The 22,821-nt window shown below is 32.9% G+C and overlaps 1 protein-coding gene across 11 annotated transcripts in view; it reads left to right on the plus strand.

Annotated features, from left to right (window-relative positions):
* LOC129744023 (uncharacterized) overlaps positions 1-22,821 on the plus strand; it is a 724,779-nt gene that overhangs the window by 394,297 nt on the left and 307,661 nt on the right. For 10 of the 11 annotated variants that reach the window (XM_055736329.1, XM_055736331.1, XM_055736338.1 and 7 more), the window contains one exon: positions 4,635-4,724. The exons of the other annotated variant lie outside the window; for it this stretch is intronic. In XM_055736329.1, the coding sequence (XP_055592304.1) occupies positions 4,635-4,724 (90 nt within the window). The remainder of the gene's footprint in view (positions 1-4,634; positions 4,725-22,821) is intronic. 11 annotated transcript variants of the gene reach the window in all.

A 22,821-nucleotide genomic window follows, 5' to 3' on the forward strand; every position in this document is an offset into this window, starting at 1 on the left:
ATGACAAAAATGACAAAAATGACAAAAATGACAAAAATGACAAAAATGACAAAAATGACAAAAATGACAAAAATGACAAAAATGACAAAAATGACAAAAATGACAAAAATGACAAAAATGACAAAAATGACAAAAATGACAAAAATGACAAAAATGACAAAAATGACAAAAATGACAAAAATGACAAAAATGACAAAAATGACAAAAATGACAAAAATGACAAAAATGACAAAAATGACAAAAATGACAAAAATGACAAAAATGACAAAAATGAGAAAAATTACAAAAATTACAAAAATTACAAAAATTACAAAAATTACAAAAATTACAAAAATTACAAAAATTACAAAAATTACAAAAATTACAAAAATTACAAAAATTACAAAAATTACAAAAATTACAAAAATTACAAAAATTACAAAAATTACAAAAATTACAAAAATTACAAAAATTGCAAAAATTACAAAAATTACAAAAATTACAAAAATTACAAAAATTACAAAAATTACAAAAATTACAAAAATGACAAAAATGACAAAAATGACAAAAATGACAAAAATGACAAAAATGACAAAAATGACAAAAATGACAAAAATGACAAAAATTACAAAAATTACAAATATTACAAAAATTACAAAAATTACAAAAATTACAAAAATGACAAAAATTACAAAAATTACAAAAATAACAAAAATTACAAAAATTACAAAAATTACAAAAATTACAAACATTACAAAAATTACAAAAATTACAAAAATTACAAAAATAACAAAAATTACAAAAATTACAAAAATTACAAAAATTACAAAAATTACAAAAATTACAAAAATTACAAAAATTACAAAAATTACAAAAATTACAAAAATTACAAAAATTACAAAAATTACAAAAATTACAAAAATTACAAAAATTACAAAAATAACAAAAATTACAAAAATTACAAAAATTACAAAAATTACAAAAATTACAAAAATGACAAAAATTACAAAAATTACAAAAATTACAAAAATAACGAAAATTACAAAAATTACAAAAATTACAAAAATTACAAAAATTACAAAAATTACAAAAATTACAAAAATTACAAAAATTACAAAAATTACAAAAATGACAAAAATTACAATAATTTCAAAAATTACAAAAATTACAAAAATTACAATAATTTCAAAAATTACAAAAATTACAAAGATTACCAAAATTATAAAAATTACAAAAATTACAAAAATTACAAAAATTACAAAAATTACAAAAATTACAAAAATTACAAAAATTACAAAAATTACAAAAATTACAAAAATTACAAAAATTACAAAAATTACAAAAATTACAAAAATTACAAAAATTACAAAAATTACAAAAATTACAAAAATTACAAAAATTACAAAAATTACAAAAATTACAAAAATTACAAAAATTACAAAAATTACAAAAATTACAAAAATTACAAAAATTACAAAAATTACAAAAATTACAAAAATTACAAAAATTACAAAAATTACAAAAATTACAAAAATTACAAAAATTACAAAAATTACAAAAATTACAAAAATTACAAAAATTACAAAAATTACAAAAATTACAAAAATTACAAAAATTACAAAAATTACAAAAATTACAAAAATTACAAAAATTACAAAAATTACAAAAATTACAAAAATTACAAAAATTACAAAAATTACAAAAATTACAAAAATTACAAAAATTACAAAAATTACAAAAATTACAAAAATTACAAAAATTACAAAAATTACAAAAATTACAAAAATTACAAAAATTACAAAAATTACAAAAATTACAAAAATTACAAAAATTACAAAAATTACAAAAATTACAAAAATTACAAAAATTACAAAAATTACAAAAATTACAAAAATTTCAAAAATTACAAAAATTACAAAAATTACAAAATTTACAAAAATTACAAAAAATTACAAAAATGACAAAAATTACAAAAATTACAAAAATTATAAAAATTACAAAAATTACAAAAATTACAAAAATTACAAAAATTACAAAAATTACAAAAATTACAAAAATTACAAAAATTACAAAAATTACAAAAATAACAAAAATAACAAAAATAACAAAAATAACAAAAATTACAAAAATTACAAAAATTACAAAAATTACAAAAATTACAAAAATTACAAAAATTACAAAAATTACAAAAATTACAGAAATGACAAAAATTACAATCATTACAAAAATTACACAAAAATGACAAAAAAGGGTCACGAAATTGACACAAAATTTACCCAAAAATGACACAAAAATTACACAAAATTATACAAAAATGACAGAAATATGACACAAAAATGACACAAAACGACATAAACATGATGTATAAATTATAGAGATGTACCGAATATTCGGTCGGCCGAATATTTGGCGCCGAATACCGCCGAAAAACCGTTAAGCCGAATATTCGGCTCACCGAATAGTTGAGCTAAGTATTCGGCCGAATAAGCCGAATATGCCGAATATCTACTACAGACTTGTAAAATTTTTCAAATGACTTTGGATAATTTTTTAAATAATTAAAAGTAATGTTGTAAAAGCTACACAATCATTAAAAACTTATGGTTTCAGCAAAACATCTTAGGCCTATCAGCGTATCTTTCACTGTAGATCTTACAGGAGAATGTGACAAGTATCACTTTATACTTTGATAATAGTTTATTACAGATTTTCTGGATATATTTAAGCTTGCCCATAAATCCAGTAAAGATTCCAGAGAAGTCAAATCTGTCCAGGAAGTCCAGATATTGTTTAAACTTCCCGAATTATGTCAGATTATTTGCTGAATCAAGTAAAAAACTCAAATTTCTCAAATTTTCAACAGGATTCAACATCACAGGAACGCAATCTCTTTGGGGATAAACGCCCTAGAAGCGACTAGTCATTTGATGTCTTTTCAGTTATTGGTGACTTCTGGTGAGATCCCTACTTAAAAATTATCATCCGGTAATATCATCTGGTAGAAAATAATCGACTAAAGAACATGAGGGGCATGAATATGGAGAAATAGAAAACATGGAAATAATCGCTAAAGTTTATTTTTAATAGAAACTCAATAGAATATTCGGCCGAATATTCGTTTGGCCGAATAGTTGAAAAGGTCAATATTCGGTATTCGGCCATTCGCCGAATACCACAATTCGGTACATCTCTAATAAATTACATAAAATTTTTACAAAAGTTACACAAAATCGACACAAAATATAACCCAAAAACAAAAACGACAAAATTTAAAAAAAAAATGGCAACCGATTTGCAGTAAAATAAACAAATTTATTTAGTAGCTAATTGACGTTCAACAGATTTGAAAACAAACTAATTTACATGGCCTAAAATTACAGAAAATGCCAGAAAATGATAAAAATGACATGTTATAGATTATTCTATTTCAATTAATGAAACAGGGATGAATGACATTCTGGTGTTAAAGTCCTTATGATCAAATATATATTTGAAAAAAATTATGAAAGGCAAAATTTCTGTATCTTTAGACATTCCAGTTTTATTTTATCTGTTTACGAATTGAAATTCAAGCTTTGTTAAGTATTTATAGAATCAGCGTTCCCAAATTACAACCGATCCTTCCAGTCCATTTCACAGCTAACGATACAATACGATGTTGTCTGTTTTATTTTCCCGAACCCGTCAAATCAAACCTAGATCGAGAAAAAAACAAACGAAACAGACTCCGATGCTTCGTTGAAAATTTAATCAAATTGTTTCTTTTCAACTTGGCAGATGTCGGAATGGAACCGAACGTTAGGAATTCGGTATTGTTGATTTTTTTTTTTCTGGTGTCGGTTCCACTTCCGGTCCCTTTTTCGACCCGAAAAAGGCCATCTGAGGTTAGAATCCAAAAAAAAAATTGCGCACTTCAATCAATTTGATGGTTCCTTCATGGCGACGAGGGCGATGATGGAAATCTATTCACAGCGATGACGATTGATTGGTTTCGATTTATGTTATGACTCTTTATTTTGGTGTTATTTATGCTGCGTAGATGTGTTGAGTCATCTTTTTTTTTTTTTATTGAAAACTTGTATATAATCATTACACTGGAACACTACAATACCAACACTGTTTATGATGTAACTCAATTAATAAGTTTTAATTGTTTAGGTTAAATTTTCCCCAAACTATCTTCTATCTCTCAAGTTTTCCCTTCGATGTTGTGAATTGAATTTAGTTGATCGTTTTTATATCTGTTGTAACAGTTAGGTGATAATTGTCCGAAGTACCAGTTATTACGTAAATGTCACCACCAAATGTCCCAGCACGATTGTTCGCCGTCCCAATTCCCTAGTCCTGGTAAAACTAGTTAGTAAGTCAGACGATAAAATGCTATCAAATTTTCACCTTGTACCAGAAAGCATACGAACGATCTCTTCTTCTATTTTTTTTCTGTTCTTGCTTCATACGTACTTCGCTGGATCTTCTCAACTCTTGCTTCCCATTATGCTGACCACGGGCCAAAATCATCCTTCCAAACTGGTGAACGCGCGACAAACCACCCACTTTCATTCAACTCGAAATACATACATATGTGGGTCAACATGCCACAATTGAACGAAAATCAATTTGCCTCCGGGCGTCTCACCGACTCCTACCTCGGGTAGATTGTATCGGTGTCCTGCCCATTCGGATCTTCCGCCTGCGCCTCCCCCGCCACCTCCACCCAACGTTGGCCTTATCGATGGACCACCGAGGTTTGTGTCACCTATTCTGTACTGTTGTAATAACCCGTATCTATCGATGTTGTGTGCTTAATATTTTGTAAAGGGTTGAACGATACCATCTGGGTTCGAATTCAAAAATCACCAAAGAAATTACATTTCAATTTCATATTTTCCATTATCAAACAACTCATAGCTGATGATGTCAGCTGCTGTAACTCACAAAGCTTATCATATAATTTATGGACAATGTGCACGGTAGAGATCGTAGAAGGTCGTGAATCTTCTTCAGGCCAGAAAGGAAAAAGGATTTTTCACAGTTGGAATCGAATCCATTTAAGGAGGACGTGCCATTATTGGAGTCAAATTTAAAGAGGTTTTCTGCATAACTGTGATGGATTTAACAACTCACAGCTATGCTAAAACACTTGAAAACTAGTTTACAAGCTGGAAGACCCAAAAAACTTGTTATAATAGCAATTTGACCCCTGTCGAAAATAGGCCCTACTCAATTCCTAAGAGACTTATTTTGGACCACTCAACATAAACTGGTTATTAAACTTGCTGTTAAATGTTCATGAACATAATAAGACGTTTTACAACGATATGAAAATAACTATGTACAATATTTCAATCGCTTATTATAAATAAAATTTAGAATTTTGGCATTATTTTATTAAATAAACTCGCTAAAGCCATGAAATGTTCATTTTATGTTACAATGTTACAGCTTAAAGAAGCTTAAAAACAGGAAAAAAGGGACATGCCCCAAATTTTTATGAAGTCATTATTTTTAATGCTTCATGAAAAATTATTGACAGTTCGGTCTAAAAGATACACCCACTCATCAACCCGAGGAAAAAAATATGCCTAGTTAGATAGAAGATGTAATTAAAACCCCGTCTTAAGGAGGGGTTGGGAAAAAACGACAACAAATCGGCAAATATGAAACGACTTTAATTTTTGTATCAGTTAAAATATCTCAGATAATTGTAGATCAATTTTAACAAAAAAAGTACATTAAACTAGATCTATGAGATTGCCTTAATATGTTTCAAAACTCAGGAAAAAATGTTGAATTGGGTTTAATAACAAGCGAAAAAGTACAAAATATATAGTTTTTCAGCCCGTGTGGTTATGCAATTTATGAAAAAAAAAACTATTGGAAAATTAACTCCAACGATATATTTTTCGAAAAACTAAATTTGTTTTAAAGATAATATTGAACTTTTGTGAATTATTCAGCGAAAAAAATTTGGCTTTTAGATGGTTGAAAAGGTCGCATAGCTCTCGCACTTTCTAATCTTTTTTGAATTTGTGTATTCTACAGAACTGAAGCTAAACCAAACCCATTAAGGTTTTGGAAGTCAAATGCTTCAATTGATGCGCGGAGTTGATGTAGTCAGATAATTTTAACTTATCATTGACTCGCCTGAAGGAGATTTGCATTCTAAAAATTGATCCTAGAGATAAGCAAACTGGCCAGTATTTAACAGTGCAGAACAGATTTCGTCGAGATTGCAGTGTGCTGTCGGAATTTTCAAAATATTTGAAACACACTATTAAGAGTAAGATTTTTTCTATTTTTAATCTGTTATTAACGAAAATTACTGTTTGAAACATAAGAAGTTGCAGAAAAAACATATGATTATAGTTAAAAATATTCAACAAACAAATGTTCCTAAATAGCGGCTGGGAAAAAGTAAAAAAAAAGTTAGTTCATGGATGAATTAACGTGAACAAACAAAACTTGACTACAAGAATAAGAAAGGAAAAGATGAACTGAATTTTTCATAAAATTGCGCATCAATCGCTGTCGTAAATATAGCAATATCTTAAAAAATACTTATTTAGGGAAATTATTTTGTCGGCTTTATCGGTGAAATTTTATATCTTTGAAAAAGAATATTTAAGAATTGAAAGATTATAGCTGGAAAGAAGATTAGAATAAGATGAAAGATGTTGAAATTGAGCGGAAGGGTAATTTTAATTTGAAAATCTTTCCATCACATTGAGGAACAAAACGATGAAATGTGATGAAAAGTTTTTCGAATTAAAATTACTCTTCCGCTCAATTTCAACATCTTTCACCTTATTCTAATCCTCTATTCGCCTATAAACTTTCAATTCTTAAATATTCTTTCTCAAAGGATATAAAATTTCACCGATATAACCGATAAAATAAGGCTGGAACAAATATCAATTTCTTCTTTTGTCAACCCCCCCCTCCCCCCCCCCTTTCGAAATTTCCAAAAAAACCCGAAGGGGGAAATAATTAAAGTTTTAAGGAATTCATGTAAATTTGAAAATAATTCCAATATCTGAAAGATTACAAGACCAAAAAACAAATTTAAGAAAATGGGAGTTATTTCACCTTTTGTTTTCTAGATTTGATTGAATTATTCGATAAAAAATTACTTGATTTATAGGTTTCGTGCAACGATATAGTATGCAATTTTGATGCATACAAGCTTCCGTGCAATTTATTCCAATTTATTTGTTTTCGCATTATTTTTTCAAAAAAAATTCAATCACTCAGAGAAGCGCACCAAATTCCAATTGCCATTTCTCGCATAGTTGAAATCATTTCTTGAAACTTCCACACAAGCTAGTTTACCCTATTAACTAAACATTTATTGAATTGCAACAAAAATTGCATCATTTGAGCAAAATTAATATGTTCCTTAAATTATTATTTGTTATTAAAAAAAAAAACTTTTAGAATGTGGTCAACTTCGATTTTCTTTGAGACGCGCTTATGTTTTGATGCTATATCGTGTTCACCAGAAATCTGATGTTACAGGTGTATATGTTTCGTTCAACCTATGGTGGAATTAAACTATTTTATTGGATGTTTTATTATAGCTTATTGAATTAGCTTTAAAGACGTTATGTTAGCTTTAAAGTAGATGTGCTAAAGCATAGAATGTGCTTTGGCTTATAAAGTAGCTTAAGGAAATAGTCTTAAGGGGGGGGGGTAGGGTCTAACACTTTAAAAAAATCGACTTTTTTATTTTTTTTGTGTCAAATTTTCAAGTCAATTGGAGCAAAACTGTAGATATTATAGGCCTTTATCTCCTCCTATCTAATACTCCAACAAAGCAAGAGCAGAAACTTCAAACGCGTTTTTCTCGAAAGCACATTTTTAAAGTCCGTGGACATCGTCATTTGAAAACTACTTATCCGATTCTTTTCAAATTTGGAACATATTTTCTACATATAAAATACCAGACCCCAACGTTTTTATTTTTTGTTTTTTTTACTTTGGGAAGATTTTACAGGTGAAAAATGGCGGATTTTTTCGTGAAAAATCGTATTTTTTACTTCAAACAGCCACAAAAATTTCATTAAAAAATTTTTAATTTAAATAAAAACGTTGGGGTCCAGAAAAACATCTACTAAAAATATTTTGCTCTGATTTTTTGACTTCAGATGATTCTGTGCTAAGATACAGTGTCCACCGCAAATCCTGTTTTCTAAAAGGCATCCTAGAAAATGCTCCGTCACCGGCTCATTTTTCAATATTTTCCTACGAAAAAATTACTAAATGTTCTTTTAACAATGCTTTGTATAATGCAAAAAATTTGAATACATTTGTTTGAACGATAGTTCTAGGAAAAAATCGTGAAAATGGTGTTTTTTTTATACCCGTTAGACCCTACCCCCCCCTTAAGTGAGCTGTGAAGGTTGGCATAGAACTTAAATAGTTACTTGGGAGGCTTGATCAAGGTTGCCAAAACCACAGAATAATCTAAAATATCACAGAATTCTGAGCAAATTTTCATTACAGAATCCATGTCACAAAACCCAGAATTTTAAAATATCCACAGATTTCACAGAATTTTTTAAATTTAAAATGGTTTCCAAATTTACCATTTTTCTTGCCAATATAAAATTTAAATTTCTAACCTTAAATTTAAAAAGCATGATCAGATTTCTAATGTTAATTTATTTTTCCCTACTAAAATGTTTAAAAGACCCAATATGTCATGATTTGTCAATGAAATTGAAGATTATAGCCTCACAGAAAACCATCACAGAATTTTAAGGTAAAAACACAGAAAGTCAGATTTTTTTTTCTTAAAAAACACAAAATTTTTTTCGGCAACCTTGGGCCTAAACTTCATTTCTAGAAGGTAGAAAATTTGTCTATCGCACAGTGGTAAAAAATGTGAAAAACGTGATCGTTGCTTACAACTTTTTTGTTTTACATTTCATCTTCTACGTGTCTTCGCAGAAATTTAACAGTAGAAAGAGCTCTATGAGAAAATGTTATGATTTTTTATTTATCCCCTATAAGTGAGATAAAAATACTTCTAAATCGTAGGTCAACCTCTTTGCTGTCTACCACAAACTTATTTAAAATTCAAATTTGTGAAACTTCGTCTGAAACATTGAGTTTCTAAATCGTTCATATTTTGAGATATACAGTAAAAAATGAAAACCTTATAAAATAAGCTTTTTTATCATAACTTTTCTCTGGAAATTTTAAAGTCTTCAAAATATTCTACAAAGTTGTTCAGATAATTCAAAAACATATTTTTGTTCAACATTGTTAGCATGTAAAATGTAAGCTTCTTGAGTAATATTAAATTTATAGTCGAGGTTTATTCTATAAAAATCTGTAAAAATAATGTGTATCCACTTGTATCCAAGCGAGATACATCTGTTTCGCTTTGCCATGTTTGTCAGAAAAACGATGATTTCTAAGTATCAACAGTGCATTCCAGATAACACATTTTGCTCTTCTTCTTCGTTGAATGCGCTGTTTTACATAGAAAAACAAACAAACATGGCAAAGCAAACAAAATGTATCTCGCTTGGATACTAAAGGATACACACGATTTTTACAGTGTTGTGATCAACGGTGATTAATTTGCATATAAAACGAACTGTCGAAAATGGCCGACTGTTCATTTAATTGAGACTGAAATAGCACTTATTTTATCCTTTTCTCAATATAACTCTGAACACTTACATTTTGCATACTTGCAAAGTTGATGTATTTTCATTATCTAAACAACTTTGTAGAATGTTTTGAAGATTTTAAAATAATAAGAAAAAAGTTATTATAAATAATCTGATGTTTAAATGTTATTTTCGTATTTTACACTTTATCTCAAAATTTGAATGTTTTAGAAACTTGACGTTCAAGACAAAGTTTCATAAATATGCACTTCAAATAAGCTTTTGGAAGACAGCAAAATGATTGGACCTACAGTTTAAAAGTTAGATTTTTTTTATCTCACATGTAGAAGAGTTAGTAACAAAAAATCATAACATTTTCTCATAGAATTCATTCTACTGTAAAATTTCCCCGAAGACACCTAGAAGATAAAATGTTAAACAAAAAAGTTATAAGCATCGATAACGTTTGGCACATTTTTTACCACTGTGAACCAGTAAAATAAACAAAATACGGTAGTCAAATCGCGCGCAAAAAATTTGGACCTCTAGTAAGGAGATATTAAAATAAAAATATTATATTTGTCAGCAAAACGAACTTTTTCGTTCACAAGTCTCGCCTGTATTTTCCGGAATTAATCAAGGAAGGTAAAAAAATGAAAAAAATTATGTCAAGTATTTGAAGAGGCAGACGATCCATGGAAGTTGCAAATCAGTTAATGTTTCATAACGGTGGACACGATAAATGGCGAAATATACAAAGAAGACTGCCTTCAAATACGACCGTTTTCCCTTCGTAACACTTGAAAAGGTCCTACAGAGTATATACCCAATTCTGGGTTGGATCTGAAATCGCGCCAATACGCAAAAACTGTGGTGGAGTGCAAATTTAATATTTAAATAAGGTAGTGCCGAGAGCTATATTGGATTTTTTTTACGACTTCACAAAAATGAATGTATCGAAAATTGATACGCGAATGGCAGAAATTTCAATAAAAAACACGTTTTAGAACAAAAATTTGGTTATGTTGTACGGCCTCTTTTTAACTATGTTATGAAATTTTTTGGTCCATTCAAGATTGCATTATGTGTTTTTTTCTCATTTTATTAATGAATGCAATGTTATCTTGATGCTAAAACGTGCAAAAATGATGAAAAAATCAGCTTTAAAAAAAGGTCTTGTTGGTAGTTTTTAGTGGTCAACCGATTGTCATGATTTTTATCCAACCGGTTTACCATATTCAATTCCTCTGTAAAACAATTAACATCAATTAATGGTGCACACAGAATGTTCAAAATCGGGAATTTTCTAGCCTGTCAAAAGAACAGCTGACTTCTCTTCTTCTTTTTCTCATTCTACTCGCCGAGCCTTCTTTATCAAGACTCGGAACTGCGTTATCAACTAGCTCCAATTATTTCAAAATTTTTTGTTAATTTGTCCAGACAAATGTTCACACCTTCTACTTGAAATTATTCAAATGAGTGAGACCATAAAATATGAATTGATGATCTGAAGGAGTTGCAACAGTTTGCCAAATTTTTCTTCTAAAAACTTCAACTAGGTCAAGTTAATGTATCTGCCTTCATTCAGATGACGGCAGAAATAAACCCTAAATTAAAGCTTGAAAGAGGGCTCAAAAAGCTATCCAAAACAAGTGAGGGTGGAAAAGCAATTTGCCATAATGTCAAACAACATAAAAGTAGTCACTATCAACGACAAGGGGCTCTACTTTTATGTTTCGTTTACTCCTTCTCTTCCTTCTCACTTTCTCAGCTTTCCACCGGACGAAGACGAAGGTCGTCATTGTCCATCTCTCCTAGCATAATAGTATAGTAAGGGAAAAGCTCCACAAACTGACAAGTGCCTCAAGTGAATCTCACAAAGCTCCAAAGTCCGTCGAATGTGATTGTGGGGCGGAGTTTTTGCTTCGAGCGAAGGGTTGAGGGATTGCGTTGATTGGATTGGGGATTTGTCTGGTGAAGAGAGCCGGTAATTAAGTAAAATGGAGACAATGATTTCTGAGGAGTTTGTACTGCTGAAAGATTGTTCGATGGTGCCGAATATTGGGTGTGGTGGCATTCAGCTTCCAAAGATATCGTTCCAAGTCGGAAATGTTTATAAGTACGTTTCAATTTTAAGATTTTAGTTGAAAAATGTGAATAATGATCAAAGTAAGTAAGATTTGAAATTTTCATCAAAAAAATTGGTTCAGATACAAAATTTCAAATAGTTGCTTTCAAGATTTTATTCAATTTATTAACTGAACCGTGTCAATGCAGATTAAAAATGGGTCAAAAACATAACCTTCAATCACACAGTACACCTTATGAATGTCAATGAGTTGGTCGAAATCTGATCGAATTGAATGACCAGACCAGCTTTCGGAAAAATGAACCTAGATTCAGTCTCTCAACTATAGCATCCTCCTATGAGCGGCTTCAGCTGGTCAGAAAAGACAAAATCTTCTTCCAATCGAATGTGGCTCAACTTCTCTGAACCCTGGGCCCAGAATCAAAGACAAATCTTTGGCATGAATATTCAAAATTTCGTCGTCTCCGTTTCCGGAATCCTGGCAGCAAAGCTAACGTTTGATCCGAAACGTTATGGTTCGTGACTTCCTTCTGCAACTGGATTTTTTTTCTTACTATGTTATATGACATCGAGAAAAACAACTCGAAGCTTTGGTTCATGGATTTATGATTCTCTCTCTGGGGAAGATGATCGGAACATCTGCTCACTTGTTGTTGGATTTTGATGAAATATTTATACAGCAAATGATTACCTGTTGTCTGTTGATGCTGCATATATTATCACTTCCATGTGAGGTGCGGGAAATAAATACAATTATTTGAAATGCTCATCTCTTGATAAATAACAAAACAGATCAAATCATAACGATTTGAATTGGGAAACAATATTATCCATCTGATGACATCAAATGGAAATCTGAATCAAGGTTTTGAGGCCACGATTTAAAAACTTCATATGAGCTCTTAATTAATTTTAATTTTACATTTACATTTATTATCACAATTCATCTGACTGAATAGTCTACATGAAAGATTAATTCTAAGTTTAACGGGAACATTACAAATATAATTCACTAAAATGTATAATTTTCTATCGAGACAATCAGATTTCTAGGTTGTGGCAAATTTCTTATGCTAGATCTAAAACAGTTAGTTGTAATGTCAAATTCATAAAGTTCAAAAAACCAGTTGAAGATTCGACTCATGCTTCTTATTGGTTCATGTTGTCCGTAATTAGTTCGTCTGAAGTCGATTTGAAGGAAATCTCGTTGCCTTAATGTTCTTGCCGGAACGTTGATATTAAAGGAGCTGAGTAATTCCGGGCAGTCGATAGTGCCTGTGAAGATCTTGTTTACAAGTAAAGCTCGTGCTGTGACTCTTCTCTCCAAAAGAGTGTCTAGACCAAGCAGTCTGCAACGTTCGCTGTAGTCAGTGAGCTCCTGGGGCTGGTTCCACGGCAGGAATCTGAGTGCGTATTTCACAAATCTCGATTGAACAGCTTCAAGTCTTTTGGACCAAACCATCGTATAAGGAGACCAAAATTCCGAGGCATACTCTAGTAATGAGCGCACTAGGGAACAGTATAAGGATCGAAGGCAGTAAGGGTCTCGAAACTCTTTCGATACTCTTTTGAGGAATCTGAGGTTGCGATTTGCTCTGGAGATTATATGAGAATAATGGTCGCGAAAGGTCAATTTCGAGTTTAGAATTCCGAGGTCCTTAAAAGCAACCACTCTATCGATTTGTGTGTTACAAATATTATAAGGAAACTGTATCGGGTCGACTCTTCAGCTGAACGATATAATAGCGCATTTGTTAACACTAACGCAGAGACAGTTTGTTTCACACCATTTGATGAATTTATCGATGAGAGTTTGTAAAGTGAAACAGTCAACATGAGAACTGATTTTAGCGAAAACTTTAAGATCATCTGCGTAAGACATCCTGCATTCTTGTGGGAGCAGCAAGTGTACATCATTGAAAAAAATTGAGAACAACAGAGGACCTAGGTTGCTGCCTTGTGGGACTCCAAAAAAGTTGGTGAATTCGCTGGACTCACAGCTGCCTAATTTAACGGTCATTTTCCTGTCTGTAAGGCAGGATTTTAGCCATTGAACTAATTCGCTTGAGAATCCCAGTCGTTGTAGCTTGGCTAGTAGAAGTTGATGGTTAACTCTATCAAAGGCGGCTTTCAGATCTGTATATATTGTGTCGATCTGAAACCCATCCTCAATTGCTTTCAGACAGGTCGAAGTAAACAGCAGAAGATTCGTAGTTGTCGAACGTCCTGGGTAGAATCCGTGTTGGTCTAATGATATGTATGCCTTGACATTTGTGAGAATTGTCGTTGATATCAGTATTTCCATGAGCTTAGAACATGCACAGAGTGCGGGGAAATCTGGGTTCAAGTCGGGCAAAGTGAAGGCAAATTACATCGGAGAAAGAAGCCATCTTGAAGAAAAAAGTGATGCGCAATTTGTCGTCGAAATTTGCTCGTTGAATGTGTGCGCTGGTGCTACAAAGATGTGGCTGTCTCTTCTCGTTAACGGTGTGTGCGTTCGATTTGAAATCGATACGGAAAGTTCCGTCAGCATAATTAATACGAAGTGCTACGATAATTTGTATGCTGATGTGCGTTTGCGAAGAAGTCGGTTGAGCTTGGTTAGCTACTGCGACAGTGACATCCATGTACGAGGGGTCTTGGATGTAGAAGTGCAATACATGGGAGTGAAATCGATTTTGCCATTGCACGTGGTTGATTCCAACAAACACCCACTGCTGGGTAGGGAATGGCTGCGTGTGTTGGCCATCAATTGGAATACGATGCTGCGAATACCGGATACAGTGAAGAGTGTCAGTGTTAGTGATAGTGCGTCGCAATTGGAACACATATTCCGAAAATATGCGACAGTGTTGGAGGACTCCATCGGGAAAATATCAACAGTGCAAGCTAAACTACACCTTCAGCAAAACGCGCATCCAGTGTTTCTCAGAGCGCGCAAAATTCCTTTCAATATGCAAAAGACTGTGGACGCTGAACTGAACAGACTTGTGGCTGAAGGTGTTCTTAGCAAAGTGGAACACAGTAATTGGGCGACTCCGATAGTGCCTGTGAAGAAATCGGAGAATCGCGTACGTGTTTGTGGTGATTATAAACAAACAGTGAATCCTCAATTAAAAGTGGACCAGCACCCGCTGCCAACGATAGATGAGCTGTTTGCGTCGCTCACCGGAGGATCAAAATTTTTCCAAAATTGATCTTGTCCAGGCGTATCTGCAGATGGAGGTTGCACCCGAAGACAGAGAAATTCTAACTCTGAACACGCACCGCGGGCTTTATCGTCCGAATCGACTGATGTACGGCATATCATCAGCTCCGGCAATCTGGCAGCGCCAAATCGAAACGATCTTGCAAGGCATCGAAGGAGTAAGCGTTTTTCTCGACGACATTAAAGTAACAGGTCCTACCGATGCGGTACACCTGAGTCGTCTTGAGGAAGTTCTGCGACGATTAGCCTACCATAACGTTCGGGTTAATCGAAAAAAGTGCGAATTTTTCACCGATTGCATCCAGTACTGTGGGTATTTCATCGATCGAGAAGGTATCCACAAAATTCCCCAAAAAGTCGAAGCAATCCAAAATATGCCACGGCCGAAAAACAAGGATGAGGTCCGATCCTTCGTCGGCCTAATTAATTACTACGCGCGTTTCTTCGAAAATTTGAGCACAGTGCTGTACCCGCTCAACAATCTGCTCAAAAAAGAAGTTGACTTCAAATGGACCAAGGAGTGCGAAAAGTCCTTCCGAATCGTCAAGGAGAGAATGCAAGCAGACAACTGCCTAGTTCACTTTTCGCCGGATCTGCCTTTGCTGCTGGCAACCGATGCTTCTCCTTACGGCGTCGGGGTGGTGCTCAGCCACATCTACCCCGATGGCAGCGAACGCCCGATACAATTCGCATCGCAGACGTTGAATCGCACTCAACAGGCTTACATACAGGTGGACAAAGAAGCTTACGCCATAGTGTTCGGTGTGAAAAAGTTTTTCCAATACATCTACGGTAGAAACTTCACTCTGTTGACGGACAATCAAGCTGTTTCGAAGATCTTCAACGAGAACAAAGGTCTTCCTGTAATGTCCGCGCTTAGAATGCAACACTATTCCACCTTTCTACAATCGTTCAAGTACGAGCTACGATTCCGCAAGTCAGTGGACCATGGCAATGCGGACGCGCTGTCCAGAATGCCAGTGAAGCGGTCGGATCCTGAAAGCGAGATCGAGGAGTCCGATGTCGATGAGCTGAACCAGATCGAAACTCTTCCACTGACCACTTCAGAACTTTCCCAGGCAACTGCTGATGATAAGTCGGTGAGTACACTTATCAAAGGGTTAAAATACGGGAAAATTGTTGATGCCAAAGACAGATTCGGGGTTGACCAAACAGAATTCTCGCTGCAAAAAGGTTGCTTGCTTCGAGGCATTCGAGTGTACATACCGGATGTTATCCGACAGCGAGTGTTACAAGAACTCCACTCTAGACACTTCGGAGTTACTAGAACGAAATCGTGGTATTGACCGCCAAATCGAAGAATGGATCTCAAATTGCGCTAAATGTCAATCTGTTAGACCAGATCCTTAGAAGACCAAACCGCACTCCTGGGAGCCGGCTACCGAACCTTTCCAACGGGTTCATGCGGACTTTGCCGGTCCATTCATGGATACTTACTTCTTCATACTGGTGGACTCCTACACCAAGTGGCCAGAAATAGAAGTTTGTCGATCCATTACTGCCGAGAGTACCGAAAACATGTGCCGTGAGATCTTTAGTACTTTCGGAATCCCTTTGGTCTTCGTTAGCGACCATGGTGTACAATTTACGGCCGAATCCTTCCAGCTGTTTTTGAAAAGAAATGGCATCGTGCACAAGATGGGAGCCCCGTACCATCCTGCTACCAACGGGCAAGCAGAACGCTATGTGCAGACCTTCAAGCAAAAACTGAAGGCCCTCAAGTGTCCGAGGTCGAAGATCAACTTGGAACTTGCGAATATCCTGCTAACGTACCGAAAAATGTTACATCCCTCTACTGGTCCGTCCTCGTCAATGATGATGTTCGGTCGTCAAATCCGTTCTCGCCTCGATTTGATGCTACCGAAAGCTTCCGAAGAAGATCGCCCGAATTTGGTCGTGCGACAGTTAGCAGATGGCGACCGAGTCCGTGTACGAGATTTCCTGTCGAACAATAAGTGGCAGTTCGGAAGAGTTGTTTCTAAGTTGGGAAAATTACGGAACACTGTCCGACTCGACGATGGAAGAATATGGGAGAGACATGTTGATCACATCTGCGGCGTAGGTGAACATCTGCCGTTGAACACCAACCAACCGAGCACAAGCTATCAACGAGCATTACCAAATTCCCTGACAACTATTCCATCGAATCATGCTCCTGATGTCGGCATTTCTGTCGACAATCGACCGAAGATTCCTGATCCAGCGGATATTGGAAGTCTACCAGAACAAGCGACCGAGGTCGTTGTTGACGACACTTCCAAGACGTGCAGCCCTGCCGGTGGAACATCGGAGGTTCGACGTGAAAGTATCCCGTTACGGCGTTCCGGAAGAACAATCAAACCTCCCCAAAAGTTAAATTTATAATTTTTGGATTGTATAACTTCTTTTTTTTACGAGAGGAAGAGTTGATATACCTTACCTTAAATGTATCTTGCTACATCATACTTGATGCTACCTCGGTACAAGTGTGCATCTTGCTTATCGCCAATTCAGCTGTTGTGAAAAGCTATCGGAATAAAAACGTGTTTTAGAGTAGTCCGATTCTACTTATATCCGCGAAATCTTCACCGATTCTGTCCATTTACCTACGGTCACAACATAGAGCAATAACACTGAATCATCAAATATCAATCTTGGACCAGACTCAGTTAATTTCTCAGCAGTATCACAAGATTCTGAGAACAGCAGCAAAAATAGAGGTAGCCGTCAGCAGCAATCCAAAATTAAGTCACTGGTACACTGGTTTGCGAAAACTTCATTACGATGCACTTCCATACCATTCCATACCATTACCATACCATTACCATACCATTACCATACCATTACCATACCATTACCATACCATTACCATACCATTACCATACCATTACCATACCATTACCATACCATTACCATACCATTACCATACCATTACCATACCATTACCATACCATTACCATACCATTACCATACCATTACCATACCATTACCATACCATTACCATACCATTACCATACCATTACCATACCATTACCATACCATTACCATACCATTACCATACCATTACCATACCATACCATTACCATACCATTACCATACCATTACCATACCATTACCATACCATTACCATACCATTACCATACCATTACCATACCATTACCATACCATTACTATACCATTACCATACCATTACCATACCATACCATTACCATACCATTACCATACCATTACCATACCATTACCATACCATTACCACACCATTACCATACCATTACCATACCATTACCATACCATTACCATACCATTACCATACCATTACCATACCATTACCATACCATTACCATACCATTACCATACCATTACCATACCATTACCATACCATTACCATACCATTACCATACCATTACCATACCATTACCATACCATTACCATACCATTACCATACCATTACCATACCATTACCATACCATTACCATACCATTACCATACCATTACCATACCATTACCATACCATTACCATACCATTACCATACCATTACCATACCATTACCATACCATTACCATACCATTACCATACCATTACCATACCATTACCATACCATTACCATACCATTACCATACCATTACCATACCATTACCATACCATTACCATACCATTACCATACCATTACCATACCATTACCATACCATTACCATACCATTACCATACCATTACCATACCATTACCATACCATTACCATACCATTACCATACCATTACCATACCATTACCATACCATTACCATACCATACCATTACCATACCATTACCATACCATTACCATACCATTACCATACCATTACCATACCATTACCATACCATTACCATACCATTACCATACCATTACCATACCATTACCATACCATTACTATACCATTACCATACCATTACCATACCATTACCATACCGTTACCATTGTCGTCTTATAGTTGTTTAAGACGATTCTCATCGATTAGACCTCAAAGGTTCTGTTTACTGGAGTTTTAAATCCGGCTCGAAGGACCCAAAATCCGCCGTGAAGGAAGATTTTTTTCCGTGATGTTCGCGTTTTCGGATAGTTTTATCACGCGGCGTAACTTCGGAACACGATGTAACGTTGGAAGATTTGATTATTTTCATTGCGGGTTGTTTATCTCGATATTCATAAAATTAATTTCAACCTTCAAGATTCTAATTATTCCGTTTATGTTAGTCGAGCAAAACAGAAATCCTTGCCTATATTCGAGTTGCTCGTTTTTCTCGCTCATTCTTGATGTGATTCTGAAAGAAAAATTCAAGCTTGCATGCACTGAAGCACAATTTTTATGCTTCACTATTTCTGCCTGCAAGAATACATATGTGATGAGCGAAAAAAAGGAGATTCAAGTTCATCTTCGCCTTCATGCCGAACAAATCGAATAAAATTTTATTCCATCGCGAACCAGAGGAAGAGAACAAAATGGAAACTTGATATTGTAGCAAAGCAGCTCCGGCAATGGCGGAATGTTTCCATGTGCGTTTGGCTGTAGGTGTGTGTGAGTGTTCGTGTGATCATGTATGTGTGAACAAACGTGTTATATGAAGTATGAGCGCTCATATCCGCACAGAAATTTTTCCATACGATATGGCTTCATAAAAGCGTGCGGTTTTTGGTGTTATCGTTCTTCGGCGGGGACGATGATGATAATGTTTGTTGAGACTTTTTCTTCTTGCTGCTCTTGTCCCACTCGACTTTACAGGAGCTGAATACTGGCTGGTGTCAATTTTTGTCGATTCGCAGGAAATTTATTTCTGATTGGATTTTTACGAAGAACACGTGTTGGAGCAGAATCAATCAGCGTGAAAAGATATTCGATTTGAATAGTTTTTGCATTGGTTTTTTATAAGTTTAGGAAATGGTGCTATGAGGTGTGATATTGTGAGGGGCCACTGAATAGCTACGGTGATTGCGCTATGTGCCATTTTCATGTGGAAAAATTTGAATTGAGCTATGCTTATAGATTTTCCAAGAAATTTGTAATTCAATTCTGGTGAAGAAATGAAATCAATTGAATAATTTTCACCAAAAATATTCTTTAAAATTATATTTTCTACCGACTTGACTGATATCAATGCCAATCAGCATTTCGAAACACGGTTTCATTCGATTAGTTTACTCATAGGTTAATTGGATTCTCTTTTGAGGTTCTGATGATAGACTACATCATCAAATGGAATACCGGCACCAGGACCGAGCTTTCAAAACTGAAAGCAAATTTAATTTCGATCTCATAACCAATGCAAACCGAATCAACAGAGACTCGGTGCAGTGACGAATATTTTGTGAGCCCTGGTACATTGGAATAAGCTGGTATATTTTCAGGTGAACTCATTTATACAATTTACATAGAAGTTCGCGTCGTTCGATTGAAACTTATCAAATAGAAGTAAAAAGTAAAATTTCAGATGAGAATGTCGCAAAACATTAAAAAAATCAAACATAAGAACAACTACATCTGTTTCATTTGCCGAATATTAAAAAAAAATGTCAGTTTTCTCGATTTTGTCAATTTTGTCAATTGTGTCAATTTTGTCAATTTTGTCAATTTTGTCAATTTTGTCAATTTTGTCAATTTTGTAAATTTTGTCAACTTTGTCAATTTTGTCAATTTTGTCAATTTTGTCAATTTTGTCAATTTTGTCAGTTTTGTCAATTTTGTCAATTTTGTCAATTTTGTCAATTTTGTCAATTTTGTCAATTTTGTCAATTTTGTCAATTTTGTCAATTTTGTCAATTTTGTTAATTTTGTCAATTTTGTCAATTTTGTCAATTTTGTCAATTTTGTCAATTTTGTCAATTTTGTCAATTTTGTCAATTTTGTCAATTTTGTCAACTTTGTCAACTTTGTCAATTTTGTCAATTTTGTCAATTTTGTCAATTTTGTAAATTTTGTCAATTTTGTCAATTTTGTCAATTTTGTCAATTTTGTAAATTTTGTCAATTTTGTCAATTTTGTCAATTTTGTCAATTTTGTCAATTTTGTCAATTTTGTCAATTTTGTCAATTTTGTCAATTTTGTCAATTTTGTCAATTTTGTCAATTTTGTCAATTTTGTCAATTTTGTCAATTTTGTCAATTTTGTCAATTTTGTCAATTTTGTCAATTTTGTCAATTATGTCAATTTTGTCAATTTTGTCAATTTTGTCAATTTTGTCAATTTTGTCAATTTTGTCAATTTTGTCAATTTTGTCAATTTTGTCAATTTTGTCAATTTTGTCAATTTTGTCAATTTTGTCAATTTTGTCAATTTTGTCAATTTTGTCAATTTTGTCAATTTTGTCAATTTTGTCAATTTTGTCAATTTTGTCAATTTTGTCAATTTTGTCAATTTTGTCAATTTTGTCAATTTTGTCAATTTTGTCAATTTTGTCAATTTTGTCAATTTTGTCAATTTTGTCAATTTTGTCAATTTTGTCAATTTTGTCAATTTTGTCAATTTTGTCAATTTTGTCAATTTTGTCAATTTTGTCAATTTTGTCAATTTTGTCAATTTTGTCAATTTTGTCAATTTTGTCAATTTTGTCAATTTTGTCAATTTTGTCAATTTTGTCAATTTTGTCAATTTTGTCAATTTTGTCAGTTTTGTCAATTTTGTCAATTTTGTCAATTTTGTCAATTTTGTCAATTTTGTCAATTTTGTCAATTTTGTCAATTTTGTCAATTTTGTCAATTTTGTCAATTTTGTCAATTTTGTCAATTTTGTCAATTTTGTCAAATTTGTCAATTTTGTCAATTTTGTCAATTTTGTCAATTTTGTCAATTTTGTCAATTTTGTCAATTTTGTCAATTTTGTCAATTTTGTCAATTTTGTCAATTTGGTCAATTTTGTCAATTTTGTCAATTTTGTCAATTTTGTCAATTTTGTCAATTTTGTCAATTTTGTCAATTTTGTCAATTTTGTCAATTTTGTCAATTTTGTCAATTTTGTCAATTTTGTCAATTTTGTCAATTTTGTCAATTTTGTCAATTTTGTCAATTTTGTCAATTTTGTCAATTTTGTCAATTTTGTCAATTTTGTCAATTTTGTCAATTTTGTCAATTTTGTCAATTTTGTCAATTTTGTCAATTTTGTCAATTTTGTCAATTTTGTCAATTTTGTCAATTTTGTCAATTTTGTCAATTTTGTCAATTTTGTCTATTTTGTCAATTTTGTCAATTTTGTCAATTTTGTCAATTTTGTCAATTTTGTCAATTTTGTCAATTTTGTCAATTTTGTCAATTTTGTCAATTTTGTCAATTTTGTCAATTTTGTCAATTTTGTCAATTTTGTCAATTTTGTCAATTTTGTCAATTTTGTCAATTTTGTCAATTTTGTCAATTTTGTCAATTTTGTCAATTTTGTCAATTTTGTCAATTTTGTCAATTTTGTCAATTTTGTCAATTTTGTCAATTTTGTCAATTTTGTCAATTTTGTCAATTTTGTCAATTTTGTCAATTTTGTCAATTTTGTCAATTTTGTCATTTTTGTCATTTTTGTTATTTTTGTCATTTTTGCCATTTTTGTCAATTTTGTCACTTTTGTCAATTTTGTCAATTTTGTCAATTTTGTCAATTTTGTCAATTTTGTCAATTTTGTCAATTTTGTCAATTTTGTCAATTTTTTCAATTTTGTCAATTTTGTCAATTTTGTCAGTTTTGTCAATTTTGTCAATTTTGTCAATTTTGTCAATTTTGTCAATTTTGTCAATTTTGTCAATTTTGTCAATTTTGTCAATTTTGTCAATTTTGTCAATTTTGTCAATTTTGTCAATTTTGTCAATTTTGTCAATTTTATCAATTTTGTCAATTTTGTCAATTTTGTCAATTTTGTCAATTTTGTCAATTTTGTCAATTTTGTCAATTTTGTCAATTTTGTCAATTTTGTCAAT

This window comes from Uranotaenia lowii, chromosome 2 (assembly GCF_029784155.1).
Source record: "Uranotaenia lowii strain MFRU-FL chromosome 2, ASM2978415v1, whole genome shotgun sequence".
Classification (NCBI taxonomy): domain Eukaryota; kingdom Metazoa; phylum Arthropoda; class Insecta; order Diptera; family Culicidae; genus Uranotaenia; species Uranotaenia lowii.